General features: G+C 35.3%; 2 protein-coding genes across 4 annotated transcripts in view; one reads left to right on the plus strand and one right to left on the minus strand.

The window, feature by feature from the left end:
- The window catches only part of LOC120339173 (protein smoothened-like), a 26,048-nt gene continuing 11,860 nt past the window's right edge, over positions 1–14,188 (minus strand). For both annotated transcript variants that reach the window (XM_078116531.1, XM_078116530.1), the window contains 4 exons: positions 3,093–3,251; positions 2,848–2,929; positions 2,206–2,307; positions 1–1,959 (listed from right to left, as the gene is read on the minus strand). In XM_078116531.1, coding sequence (XP_077972657.1) covers positions 1,676–1,959; positions 2,206–2,307; positions 2,848–2,929; positions 3,093–3,251 — 627 coding nt within the window. In that variant the 3' untranslated portion in view covers positions 1–1,675. The remainder of the gene's footprint in view (positions 1,960–2,205; positions 2,308–2,847; positions 2,930–3,092; positions 3,252–14,188) is intronic.
- The window catches only part of LOC120338990 (uncharacterized), a 10,135-nt gene continuing 4,092 nt past the window's right edge, over positions 8,146–14,188 (plus strand). The window contains exons 1-2 of one of the 2 annotated variants that reach the window (XM_039407020.2): positions 8,146–8,547; positions 13,779–13,958. In XM_039407020.2, the coding sequence (XP_039262954.2) occupies positions 8,416–8,547; positions 13,779–13,958 (312 nt within the window). In that variant the 5' untranslated portion in view covers positions 8,146–8,415. Of the gene's footprint in view, positions 8,548–13,763; positions 13,959–14,188 lie in introns of both variants that reach the window. The other variant, XM_039407019.2, reaches the window with a different exon arrangement.

Here is a 14,188-nt window from a genome sequence, read left to right on the forward strand (position 1 = left end):
TTGATACCAGCATTACTTGCTCACATTTATTTATTGGTCATGAAAATTCAGGCATAAGCTAAGAACAATGATTACACCAACATGAATATATACTGTGCATCTTTCATAGATTAATTGAAGCCAATTAGCTAATAAATTGCGGAGCTATAGATCAGTACAATCTTTTGAAAATATCTTACTACTGTTAGATTACTCAGTGAGTTGATTGATGCTAGCATTTGAGCAGTTATCTGTTGGTCATGGTAACCGCTGCTATCTGTGCTATTTTGCATGATTCAAGTGTTTGGACTTAAGTCTGAATGAGTAACATACAATTAACATAGAGCAAGCAACAAAATGGAGCAGCACTTCTGTACAAAAGTTAGATTAAAAAATCAATATAAGGCAAATTACATGATTTCAAAACTTAGCCAATGGTGCTAATAATGATATTCAATAGGAACAGAAACTTTTGGACATGGCCAGAAATTGAATGAAGCATTATCATTTATATAAAAAAGTATGTACAAGATGATAGGACGGTAGTAAAAATTGGTCAAGGAATACAAAACATTTTATAATAAAGTAGTAATACTAAGGCACCTATATTTTTTTGCAATATTATTAATGACAAACGAGGCAAAATGTGCATTGGCAAACTCACAAAGAACCAGACTAATTTAAAATGATCTTGTATAGATCCACAGAAAATATCAAAATTTTTTGATAAACGATGGCATTGGACCGATTGTTAAAATGTAATAACAATAATTGGTGGCATAAAAAAGAAAAATAAATTTACAGATACTTCTGAAATGATTTTGGCAAAAAAGTATGAAACGCTTCAGAAACAAAATGAGAGATTATTTCAAGTTAGTCTGGACTTGATATAAAAGTCAATAGTCATATATATGAATGTAGGTAAGGAAATAGCAATACATGAACAGCAAATAGAAAAACACAATTCGTACCTTGGCCTGTAACCTCTTATGATCATAAACAAACAAAATAATAAAAAAAGTTTGTGCATGGTAAAAATATTGTCAGATTCTACAAAACAAGACAACGGTCATTGGCACGATAAGGTCTGTGTGTTGTGTGTTAATGGAGCCACAATTATTATCAGTTGATAGTTAATAAATATACTGCAAATAGGCAGGATGGACGGACAATGATTGGCTTCTTAGAAAAGAAAAATAGGATACTGCTTTGATGCTTCATACCAAAATGTGCATAAAGAAAATAAAAATAATACAACCATGCAAAAATTATGAGGAACATTTACAAGTATACAAAATGTATAGAACATAAACATGTAATGGTTTCTATCCGTAATAAAAATGGCAATATCCAGGATTCAACTTATTGAAAAAAATGGAATTTTGTTTTAGTGAAATCTACTGAGAAGCTATTATTTTAAATTATTTGTAAAATTTGTAGCAAATTAAAATTACAGAAAAGTTAATATTTCAATCTATATTATAAAATATTGTGCATCATGAAATTCAAATGTTGCGTGCTAAATCAAATATATTTTCACTGAAGGAGCAAATATCAAGTCATATGTAGATTACATTTGTACCAATGCAATCCCTGATTTTAAGTATATTGACAAATTCAGTGACACTTTCACTATACATGACATGAATACTACCAATTGGATAACATAAACAAACTATTGAAAGCACCTGTTTTTCTACCATGCTTGACGCATCACAGTTGTTGTTGTTGGTGTCATTTTGATCATGCTACTGCGTCTTCCACTTGATCTTTTTGAGGATGTTGTAGATTTGGACTGATTCGTCTTATTTTTTGTACTGGATCGTAGGTTATAAGGTCTAGACAACGATGTGTCATGAACGTCATGGCTTGCTTCGAGAGTGTTAGCATTAGAAGCTGCTATTGTTGAGTTACTATCAATAATTGAGAACGGCATGTGGGACATGACAGGAGCAGCAAATGAAAAATTCATTGGCTCATCTGTAAGTAGATAAAAACGAATAAATTTATTCACAAACGAAAAATGCAACAAACCATAAAACAGCTACTGAAAGTCACAATCAGCAAGATGTATTACAATATTCTAAATAAACCAGAAAATAATTCAACTAAGTCCGACAATATTAAAACTGGAAATTTTAACGGGTATATCAGCAACAAAAATAATTATTTATTATCAGCTACAAAGCTTAATGGAATACGGTAAGTAAAAAAACAATACTTTACCTTGATAAATATCACCTCCAACTAAACCTGGTATGGTTTGTTCATGCATTTGAGGTTGATGAAACTCAACATTGTGGGTGGATGTTCTTGTAGGTTCGGCACCTGTAATGTAATTAATATATTAAAACTAAATTGCAAAATACAAAGTCAATTTGACATCAACCGAGATCGTCATATTGTCATTGTCAGTGAGCCTACATCTGACATGTTGGGTAATTCAATCTGGCCCGCCTCATGCTGCTACAACTAAACTAAAACCAAATTTTGATGTTCTAGCTGAAAAATAGCTCAAGGAATTGCTGAGATTGGAATTGAATTTAGTTTTGGCACAAGGCTTATTGTTCTCTAATTTTACTTTTGTAATACTGCAAATATTGTTCCTAAAATGTAACTCTATGTTACACTTACATGGCGATGGCACGCCAGTCTAGGCCCCTGGTCCAAAAACCTTGCCCACCCCTGGCCTACATGTTGCATGTCAGTAGTAGGTACTCAACATTTGCTGGACGGTAGGTTGATCACGAGGCCGTATGTACATGAATTTAAGCTCGAGGCTCAAAAGAACCCCTGGAATAAAGTGAACAAGTATAAAAGTACAATAAATAAAAAAAAATAGATGAAACAGATAAAAAGAAGACTTACTCATTGGTGGGGGTGGTACCATTGCTCCTCTTCTAGTTTTAATTGGAGGAAGTTTTCTCATAGGTGTAGCAGGTTTGTTATCCTGAAGAAAAATTGCCACAAGTTAGTGCCAAATGCTTGCTATATCACTCTCCTTAATTATACCCATTGGAGAGATATAACTCGGCATCACACTCATTACTTTTGTAAGTCTATCCTCAACATCAGCAGAACTTAATTACTTATAAAAAAAACAATTATATAACCTTTGAGGCTCTGGCAGACCATAATATTTGGGCATGGTTGACATCAAGTGGTGCAGTAGGTACTGGAGTAGAGGGATTAGATGACACAGGTGCAGGCATAATAGCACCACGACGACGAACCATTTTAGGAACGTTCCGCACCCAATTTGAAGACAATTCCTAAAATAATAATAAAAATGTAAAAATGATTTTAAAAAAAGTAAGAAATTTCATAATTAACCGAATAAATAAATGAGATTAGAGTAATTAATTATTCTACGAAGAATGAAACATACAGTATATTTATCAAAGTGACTTCAATTCTAGCCAATAAAATACTATGATTGTAAAACTATCAGAGTCACACTATGTATGATGCCATGCACTATATTCCTACTATTTTCCATGACTAATATATATAACTCAGAAAATAATAAGAATAGGTGATAGTAAAGAAAATAATCCCCAAAAGTTATGTGATAGTGATACACCATAATACGCACATAAAAATAAAATCATTGTCTCAAAATGACAAGACCTCTTTTAACTACTGAGAAGAAATGAAATTCCCCATATTTTTATTCCTTAAATTAAGTTTATATTGACAGCAATGTATGTGAAAACAGTTGAGTTCATAGGCGTAGCCAGGGGGGGCCAGAGGGGCCATGGCCCCCCCCAAAATTTCAAGAATTCCATTCCTAATCCACCAGTTTTGTGGCATCTTGTCTCGTCACGCTTGTTGATTGTCATTGTTACGGCACAAAGACTTGACCGTTCGCTCTTATGAGCAGTATGGGAAAGACTGTTTCGCAAGCTTTCGGTCAGTTGCTCGGTCTTGATTTGTTCTCGCCGGATTTTTATTCGAAACGCTTGAATTTTGATGACCAAATTACTTCGATGGCTAAATTTAAACAGGCGAAATTAGATAGTTTTTTCCAGCGAAATAAAGACTCGCTTTCCTCAAATACATCAATAAGCGCTTCTCAGGCTGTGGATGCACCGGTTACGTCAGTTACGTCTATCACTTCTATTCCCGAAGATGAACTAATAATCAACGAAGGCAAAACAAACGATCTTGGATTTGTTCTTAAGAAACATACACAGCTTACCGATGCGGAGAGATACAGGCTTCTAACTTCGGATGGTCCGAAAAACGTGACGATTCTGGATACTGTTAGACAAAGTCGTGGTAAATTTCTCAAAAAATGGCTTGACGATAACAGATTTTGCAGTTGGTTAGTTTACACCCAACTCTCTGATGGGGGTGGTTTGTGTGAGATATGCATAGTCATGCAAGCACGTTTGAAGCATGGAACTCTCAGGGACACTGCCTTTGTTACAAGACCATGCATTGACTACAAAAAATTTATGGAAAAGGCTGTAGCACATCGAGACACAAATTACCACCGAGAATCAAATATAGCTGCGAAAAATTTTGTCAAAAGCATGGAAACTGGTCAAAATGTGCGTGCAAACATGGAGGCCCAATATGCTACGCAAACAAAAGAAAACAGACGAATAATGACTTCCATTGTCAAGACTGTCATGTTCTGTGCTTCGGGTAACATATCCTTGCGCGGACATTCCGGGGATAGTGGAAATTTTGTGAACCTTCTTCTATTTTGTATCGACGCAGGGGATGAAGATTTGAAAAGGCATTTCGCTCGAATGGCCGGAAACGCTAAGTATACAAGCCCGATGATACAAAATGAAATTCTCAAGGTAGCAAGCAACATGATAGTGCAAGATATCGTTATGGAGGCTAATAAATCGTTTGTGTCCGTAATAGCCGACGAATCATGTGATATTTCTGGGAAAGAACAACTAAGCATCGTTTTGAGGTATGTGAAAGGTGGTGAAGTGTGCGAGCGCTTCACAGGATTAGTGGAAATGGATTCTGTTTCTGCCGAATCAATTTCCTCAAATATTTTGACCCACCTCTCTGGTATAGGAGTGGATTTGCAAAAACTTGTGGGGCAAGGCTATGATGGTGCAACGACAATGGCAGGTCACGTCAGCGGTGTGCAAAAACGCATTCGTGATAAATACCCGCGCGCAATATTTGTGCACTGCGCTTCTCATTGTTTGAATTTGGTCATAAATGACCAAAGTAAAGTTGCAATCATCAGAAGCACCTGTGATATCATTCGTGAGACTATTCGTTTTTTCAGGGAGAGCCCTAAAAGGCGCGCGGGTTTAGGAATTAACATCCCTTTGTTCTGCCCCACCAGATGGTCTGAGAAGTACAAGAGCATCCGAATCTTCAAATGCAACTTCAAACGAGTACTTGAGGCTCTTGATTCTTTGGCGAGAGATGCTAACAGTGAGACGCGGGCGAAGGCTTTTTCTCTGAAATCTGCTCTAGAAAAGTCGTCGGTTATCTACGCCGTATGTTTGATTGGTCGATATTCGGCACTAATGGAGCCACTAGCGCGCGCACTTCAGGCGGTCGGAGTCAGTGTGCCGTCAGTAAAGAACCTCACATCCTCTCTTCAGAGCGTTATCGCTGAAGAACGCAATGACTCTGAAATCGCATTGAATATTTACAAAGAAGCTTGTGAAATAGCTGGCTTGAAAGAGTTGACAATACCCAGAGTAGTCGAAGTACAAGTGTATCGCGACAATGTCTGTGCTGATTCAGCATCCCAGTATTTTAAACGTTCCGTATATCTCCCATACGTCGACGGCTTGAGCTGCTCTATTCGGGAACGCTTCATTGAAAACCCATCATTTTTTTCATTGCTATCAATTCTTCCACCGAACAAACCAGTTCACGTGGATGAGGTAGAGCATCTGTATTTATTGGATAACCTCCAGAATGAAGTGAGACTGTGGAGAACTTCTTTAAGTTCCGACGTTAACGACGAATGTTTGGAGGGGCTTCTTTTGAGCGCTCGAGATTATCCAAGCGTGTACACCGCAATACAGATCGTTATGACGCTACCAGCAACCACCGTTGAGGCTGAGCGGTCTTTCTCCTGCATGAAACGGGTAAAGACATGGCTGCGCTCATCAATGACGTCCAATCGCCTTTCTGATTTGTGTGTGCTTCACTGTCACCGTGAAATGGTCACCGAGGAGAAAATTAATCGAGTTGTGTCGAGCATAGTTAGCGGGAAGCGAAGGATGGACTTTTAATCGGGGCGATGTATTTTACTTATTTAAATTGCGTTGTTAATATTTGTTGTTTCAAATAAAAAATTGTTTATTAATGGATTTTGTATTCACAAAAATCCAGCTGAGTAATTGAATCAGTTTGCTTGTTGACCAACTGTTGTTGTTTTGCGCTTGAAGAACGGGTGTTTTAAACCCAATATAATTTCTAAAATTTTCAAATTTGGCCCCCCCCAAAATTTTGGGCTGGCTACGCCACTGGTTGAGTTTGAGTGAAACTAATGTGAATTAATTAGTTTATCAAAATAATGAATCTGATATATAACTCAGAAAATAATAAGAATAGGTGATAGTAAAGAAAATAATCCCCAAAAGTTATGTGATAGTGATACACCATAATACGCACATAAAAATAAAATCATTGTCTCAAAATGACAAGACCTCTTTTAACTACTGAGAAGAAATGAAATTCCCAATATTTTTATTCCTTAAATTAAGTTTGAATTGACAGCAATGTATGTGAAAACAGTTGAGTCTGTGTGTAACTAATGTGAATTAATTAGTTCATCAAAATAATGAATCTGATATTCTGAATTTCACATAAATATATATGTATATATATATATGATCACAAATTTAGCATTATAGGCAATACAAATTCCAGCTTGTATACAGTCACTCTTATAATATACAGACAATGTCACATGTCGTTGTCATCAGTCATGTATTAGGAAAAGCGAATGATTATATAAAAAGAAGAGCCAAAAATTACATCATCGCATGCTGTATGATTAACACACTGAAAAGCGTGCAGAGCAAGATGACCTCATTATTTCCTGTATAGTGATGGACAGAGTTGATTAATCATATCATCAAATAGGCTTTACTTCCTGTGCGGTAAATTACTTACAATGTTTCCTAGCTTCAGTAGTGTAGTATTGCAATATAACTTATTTCACAGCAGGAAAGGAAGAAATATCATGAAAGCAGTCTCAGAAGTGAGAGTGTTAATTGCTTGTAGTGTCTGTACAAGGTTAGGGTTATGTCATAATTTTATTTTGATTTTTCTTATTTTACGAGTTCTGGGTCTGTCTGTGTTAGCCAAGTGATTGTACTTCCTGCCCATAGGCTTCCGTTCCTTTATACAACTTGAGGTAAAGTATGAGAACAAAATTAGTTACCTCCATATTTGTTCACACACTTCTGGAGCGCCCAATTTTGTGGTATGAATCTAGAAGGGACATAATTTACTTCTCTAACTCTAAGCAAGTACAATGTAGATGTATGAAGAAATATTTATGTTTCTAATCTATATTTATCAAGGTGTAATTTATCAATAAAATAACTATAATTTTGTTAAAAGAAAAAACCATGTGAACATAAGTTGTCAATTAAATAAGTCAATCGAAATTTCCAGATTTTTTACCAACTATATAACTCTATGCACTATTCACCCACCGGCCAGCGCATCTCTGACAAATAGTTAGAAGTGACATTAACATTTCAGAAATGAACAGGAAGTCATAGCAAATCACTCAGACATACCAGTATTAGAGGTAGACGAATGATTTGTGTATTTTATGCTATTAATTAAAAAGAGAATAAGTTCGATGAACCTAAAATTATTGAATCTAAATGACACACACAGGAGTGTTAAAATAATATATATATTATATGAACGAGCATCATAAAGTTCGCAACAATAAAAAACATAGAACATACACAAAGTTATTCAATATAGACTGGGGGGGGGGGGGGGGGGGGCGATACGATCATATCGTAATCATAGTCAGCTCCCCTTATATTTACTATTTTGTTTTATGTAGATTGACGGTCATTGCAGGTAAATGATGTAAAAAAAAAAAAGGCAAAGTTATTCAATATAGACTGGGGGGAGCGGGGAGCGATACGACCATATCGTAATCAGAGTCAGCTCTCTCTATATTTGCTATTTTCTATTATGTATAAGATTGACGGTTATTGCAGGTAAATGATGTAAAAAAGGGCTAACTATAGAAGAGTTGTAAACAGGTATAGTTATAAACAAACAGACAAGCATTATGATGACAGTGTTTAATTCAACTATATCCACTATAATTCCATATTACAGTATTATAATTCCAAAAAGTGGCTTTCAAAATTGAGCACAGCATTTATATATTATTTCAATAATAATTCATTTAGCCTTTATAATAATAAACCTCCGTTACTTATAGAATAACTACGGTATATGGATTGTAGAGACATACGTAACTATCACACTTACATTAATATGAAGAAATATGCATACATATGGTGTTTGATTAAGACTTGTGTGGTATTAAATATCATGAATCACAGCTTACTAGTTGGAGATGCACTGGTAAGTATATATAATGTTGAATACTTTATTAAAATATGAAGTCCAATTCACAAGATAAAAAAAACATGGCTTATTCGCAACACAATGTAATAATCTCGACCGATATCACTTTTTGACGCCGATATCGCAATGCCGATATTAATATAAATCATATTTTGAGCCACGCTTTTATGATGCATCTTGTGAGTCTGTAGTTTCATTTTGATATTTGTTATCATGGCAGTACGACTTTTATTTAACTAACTTCGTTAATGCTCGAACAAATGTTATTCTGTAACTTTTCCTGATACTTCAATATTAGTCTAGCTATTTCCAGGAAAAAGAATTGTTAATCAGACGTTTTCTAAATATAACTATGGACATATGTTAAGGGTATTAAAAAATTATAAATTGATATATTTCAAAGTGAATCGTGATAATGATCCTTCGATATTGTGATAGCATACATGTGCAGTTACATGTGAAATTTTTAATGACTTTGTTTCCAGAGACTCTCAATACCGTATTTAGTCAATAATAATGGATTAGGTTTTTATTTAGTAATTTTCAGCAGAATGATAAACAATCATCAATATAAACAAAACTGTTACCCCAGAAATTCAAAATTGAATTTGGGTAGGTCACAAATTCAGAGCTGACATTATTGCTTTGAGCCACCTGTACCATGTTCCTATGATTACTAACTCACCAGCTTCCAATCGATTATATTTATAGAACCACCGTTTAATGCTGTTACTAAATTTGCCTTTTTCTCAATGTGTACTCTCTCAAAAACGTCACTTTATAAAACATCATTACTCCAGATAATAACTTTTCAGTTATGACCATGCATGAAATGACTAATCATAAGACACCGGGAATTAGGAGAGACGCCTTTATAACGCAGAATGAAAGCGAGAGAAATATTGGGAAGTTATTAGGGATGGGCAATATAGAATACCGAATCCGGAGGATTCGAATCCCAAAGTATTCGAATCCAATGGGATCCGATAACAGGATTCGGTTTCCGCCTCTCCGGCGCCATGCGTTAATTTTTGTATTTCGGGTTTGGGGTTTCTAATTTATCAATTAAAGACGAGCGTTTTTTCTCGCGTGGAAATCTTACGAGCGTTTTTTCTCATAACATAACTTGCGTCTGCTCGTAAAATCGGTAAACATCAAACACTGTAATCTCGATCGGCATATTCGGGACAAGAAGTCGGCGAAGTACACCTCACGGCGAAGACTCGTTATTGCACTGTTTTTGCGTCCTACTGATTTGCTATAGAGCTAACGTATAATAATAATAATTATTTGTGCCGACTTCCGATAATCTGATTGCAACAATCTTCAATTGTTTACAGACGTGCCTTGCTTCATTTTACATTAAATGGTATCTCGAGACCCGCGAGTTTTACCTAAAAATGATGCATGTGAACCAAAAGCCAGTCGATAAATGTTATAACAATGCTTGCGATTAATTTAGATCAAATATTATTTACGAGTAATTTTGTTACACCATTTTCCGAAATACAATGTTATATATATCGCAATACACGAAAATCTGTCACATTTAAATTTCACTCTCAAAACATTACATTTGTTTCGGTCCGTTTCTATCGTTCAAGATAGACGCACGTTTGATCGAGTGTCTGTAGTAATTTTGTCGCTGGTAAATTTAAAAAAAAGTTGCCGCATCTGGCGAAGATAGAGACGTATTGAGTTTATTCAGGGCCAAGTCTCTGTAGATAATGATATGTAACGATAATCATAGAAAATGAATTCGTCTTTAGATGTTATTACCTAATAACTAAGTACACCATTTTCCGAAATAATAAGTTATATCGCAATACATGAAATTCTGTCACATTTGAATTTCACTCTCAACAAAAGATTACGGTACATATTTTTCGGTCCTTCCCTATCTTTCAAGATAGACGCACGTTTGATCGAGTGTCTGTAGTATTTTAGTCGTCGATAAATTTAAAAAAAGTGGCGAAGATAGTGACGTATTGAGTTTATGCAGGGCCAAGTCTGGGTAGATAATGATATGTAATGATAATCATAGAAAAGGAATCAGTCTTTGAATGTCCTATTACCTAATAACTAAGTACAAAATCGCGTTTAGGGAAACTTGGTTTTACGAGTCTTGCTCGCACAGAATAAAAAGTTGATTTTAATTGATAGTGGTTAAATTTAATATTTTACAACGGCGCATAGGTTGCAGTGGCCACACGCTGGTTCTGCATCTAATTAATTCTCAGGGGGTATGTTTTAGTACACTAGGCAGACTAACATTAATAATGATTTAATGCGTTTAATATCTATTTTTGTATTTAACCGCTTATTATTAAAGTGTGTAAAGCGTTTCCTAATTTAGCATTTCAGTATTTAGGGATTACATACATTTGGAACAATTGAAGGCAAAAAAAAATAATATTCCCAAATTTAATTGTCCTGGGAAATGCCTGTTTAGTATCAAATGAAATCCAATGCCCAGGACATTTCCAAATAAATAACACATTTATAGTTATAAATTTACAACTTTTTAACATCTAAATCCAGCATTGTGGAAATCCCCATTTTTTGAATAAGTATGAAAATAGAATATCATTCGGTATTCGATTTAACTATTCTAGAACATAGGTTCTCAAAGTGCTCCGTACGGAGCCCCAGGGCTCCGCGAGAGAAACCTAGGGGCTCCGTGAGCTATCCGATTACTTTTTAAAATAATGACTAGTTTTGTAACTGTTCAAAGAAACAATAACAGCTTTGATAAAATTTGACAACATTATAGCCTCGAAATATGGCAAATAGGCGGAATCGAAAAATGACATTATTTATAAGCTGGAGCGCAGCCAGGATTCTCAAGAGGTGGGGATTTGAATCGGAAATTTCCGCGCAACATTCTTTGCGATTATAAAAAACGGATAACGAGATTTCTGTTGCGTAAAATATTCAATGTATGGCCGATGCGAGCATTTAAAGTGTCTCGTCGTAATAATTCAATTGTACTCATAGTTACTCAAGTTTCATTCGAGATTACTATTAGGATTACTAAAATGAAGGAATACTATTCTAAAATAACATAAAATACGTGATAAACTGCCACCTATGAATAAATTGGAGTCGTATTTTTGCGATCTTGGAATTTGTCAAACTTGATTTGTTCTTTTGCACTCGAGATTATTATTAAGCAAGATATCGCCGTTAAAAAAATCACAAGATCTGGGCAAAATACGATTGAAATTTATTTTAATGCATGCGGCTCCGTCGGTAGTTTCAGAATAAAAAAAAGGTAAATCGCGCACACAATTGACTGTGTTTCGATTTCTCAGTTACTGTACTACGAATAACCAAAGAAAACCTAACATTACACCAAATTTTGTGATTTACAATGCCTATAAAAGCGTTTTTAATCTGACGTGAGTCTGCTAAAACCAAACTTATAGTGTGATCTTTTATTTTGAAATTTAATATTTTGGAATGCCGTTTTTCAATCAAGAAATTTGAGTTGCGGATTTACGTCTTTATTATTAATTATTATTTCTAGCATTTCGTCGCCGATGACTATATATGGTAACATGTTTTTCACATTGAACTCATAATTCCCCACGAGAACAAAAAAGCAATCATCGTCGTCATTGTGGAACAATACGTGTATAAGCCGAAGAAAATTTTTGATTTAGGGAGAATAAACACTGGCGTAAAGATGTTTAACATGCCATGCTGACGAAAACTATCGGTGATTGTAACAAAATGCAATCGTGCACGTTATTAGCAGCCTTTTAGTTTTAAGTCTTCCGAAAATGTCAAAAGGGAAAAGATTCGACCCCTAGTTTATTAATATGTTTGTCAAGTGTCAAATTTACAGCTTTAGTAAGAGTATATATAATTTATCTTTGAAATTTTGATTTATTTATGACTTGCATTAACCCCATTAAAAAAAAGTTTAGCCTTTAAATTAAGTTAAGTACTTTTAACTTACTCAGGAATATTTATCGGAAAGCTACAATTTTAACATTTCTTTTGGGGCTCCGCGAATAATGGTCAACCTTTTCAGGAGCTCCGCAACACCAAAAGTTTGAGAACCCCTGTTCTAGAATATTCTAGAATAGTAAATTTTTCTACATTGCCCATCCCTAGAAGTTACGCAGTTACCAGTTATGCAGGGGCGAGAGCCGTTGCAGCACGCAGCCAGGCGCTTGCCGAGTATGGCCGATATATATCGGCGGTTTACGGCCGATATGATATATCGGCAAACACGTAATATCGGCACGTAATATATACGATATATCGGTCGAGCTCTAGTTACAGGATAACAAGGTTCAGCATCAAATTGTTTCACTCAAATAAGTTTCGGATTCGGATACCCTAGATCAGGGGTCCGCAAATACAGGGTCGGGACTCAAAAAACCTCCACTCTGGGTCGCAAAACAATTTCAATTTGCCATAAATATGAGCATTGCATCTGTGTAGCGTATTTACGTACTACAACTTTATAAACTTTTAATTTAATTTATGGATGTTTCCCTGAGCATTGACTTCCTTATTTACTGCCGTAACATCGGCCAATCAGCAAATATAAGTCTAAATCAACTATCTCAAAGATCATTTTGTCTTCGTGCAAGCTTTGCAGTAATCAAAAATTAGTCTAGAAATAGCTGTGATAGACTAGGCTTTATTTTTATACCGGTACATTTGAATGAAAGATTTGTGAATGTTTCGAAATAAATTGCGATTTTGGAACATATAAACCGGTATATAGGGGCCGACTCATAAAACCACTCTTGAAATAGGTAATTTTTGCACAGGTAGAGTATATAGAAAGAATTTTTTGGTTCTCCCGTAGGTATGTGTACCAGGTCAGGGTTAGGCCATAGTTTTATTCCGATTTTTCTTATTTTGGTTCTATTCCGAGTTCGGGGACTGTTTGGTAGTGTCAATAATAGTCCTAAAATCAACAACGAATTGCATGCTTTCCAAATACTTGGGTTGCAAAGAATTAGAAAAAAAAAATTTGGGGTCGCGCCAAAATGTAGTCGAGGACCCCTGCCCTAGATTGGAGCAAAAGTGTTCTTGCATTTCCATACTTTTTCTTCAATACAAATCGCACACGATTTTCAATGGAGGTAACTCAACAAATAAAAATTGATAAAATATTTACATGAAACCGATGATATAAACTCTATAAATTCAATGTATAAATTATATATGCTATCATTACTTCATTTCAGCCAGCCAAATTTCAGCCAGCTACCCTGACTAATGATATGGGGCCATGGGAAATATGTGGAGAAAAAGAAACTTGTCTGCAAAGAAGAAAACACAACTGCAAGATAACCAATGGTACATTGCCACATATTGCATGTGGTACAAAAGTTTGGATGGAGGAATTAGAAGGATGTGACCTATGTGCTGGAGAATCTTGGGTAATGAATTTTTTAAATCAGAGGTGTGCAACCTGCAGCCCACAAGAAAAACCTGTGCGGCCCGCTGAGTAAAGCCAATTTTGAAGCCGTTACAATGCATTAATAGCTAGCTTATGCGAAGCGAACAAGGCATGTCAGAAGATAAATAACGAAAAAGTTTATGCCTCCAACTACTAGAATGTCCATGTCAAATAAAGGTACGGCAGTTTCACTTAGTTATTTGTATCTGA

Source organism: Styela clava, chromosome 9 (genome assembly GCF_964204865.1).
Source record: "Styela clava chromosome 9, kaStyClav1.hap1.2, whole genome shotgun sequence".
In the NCBI taxonomy this organism is placed as follows: Eukaryota; Metazoa; Chordata; class Ascidiacea; order Stolidobranchia; family Styelidae; genus Styela; species Styela clava.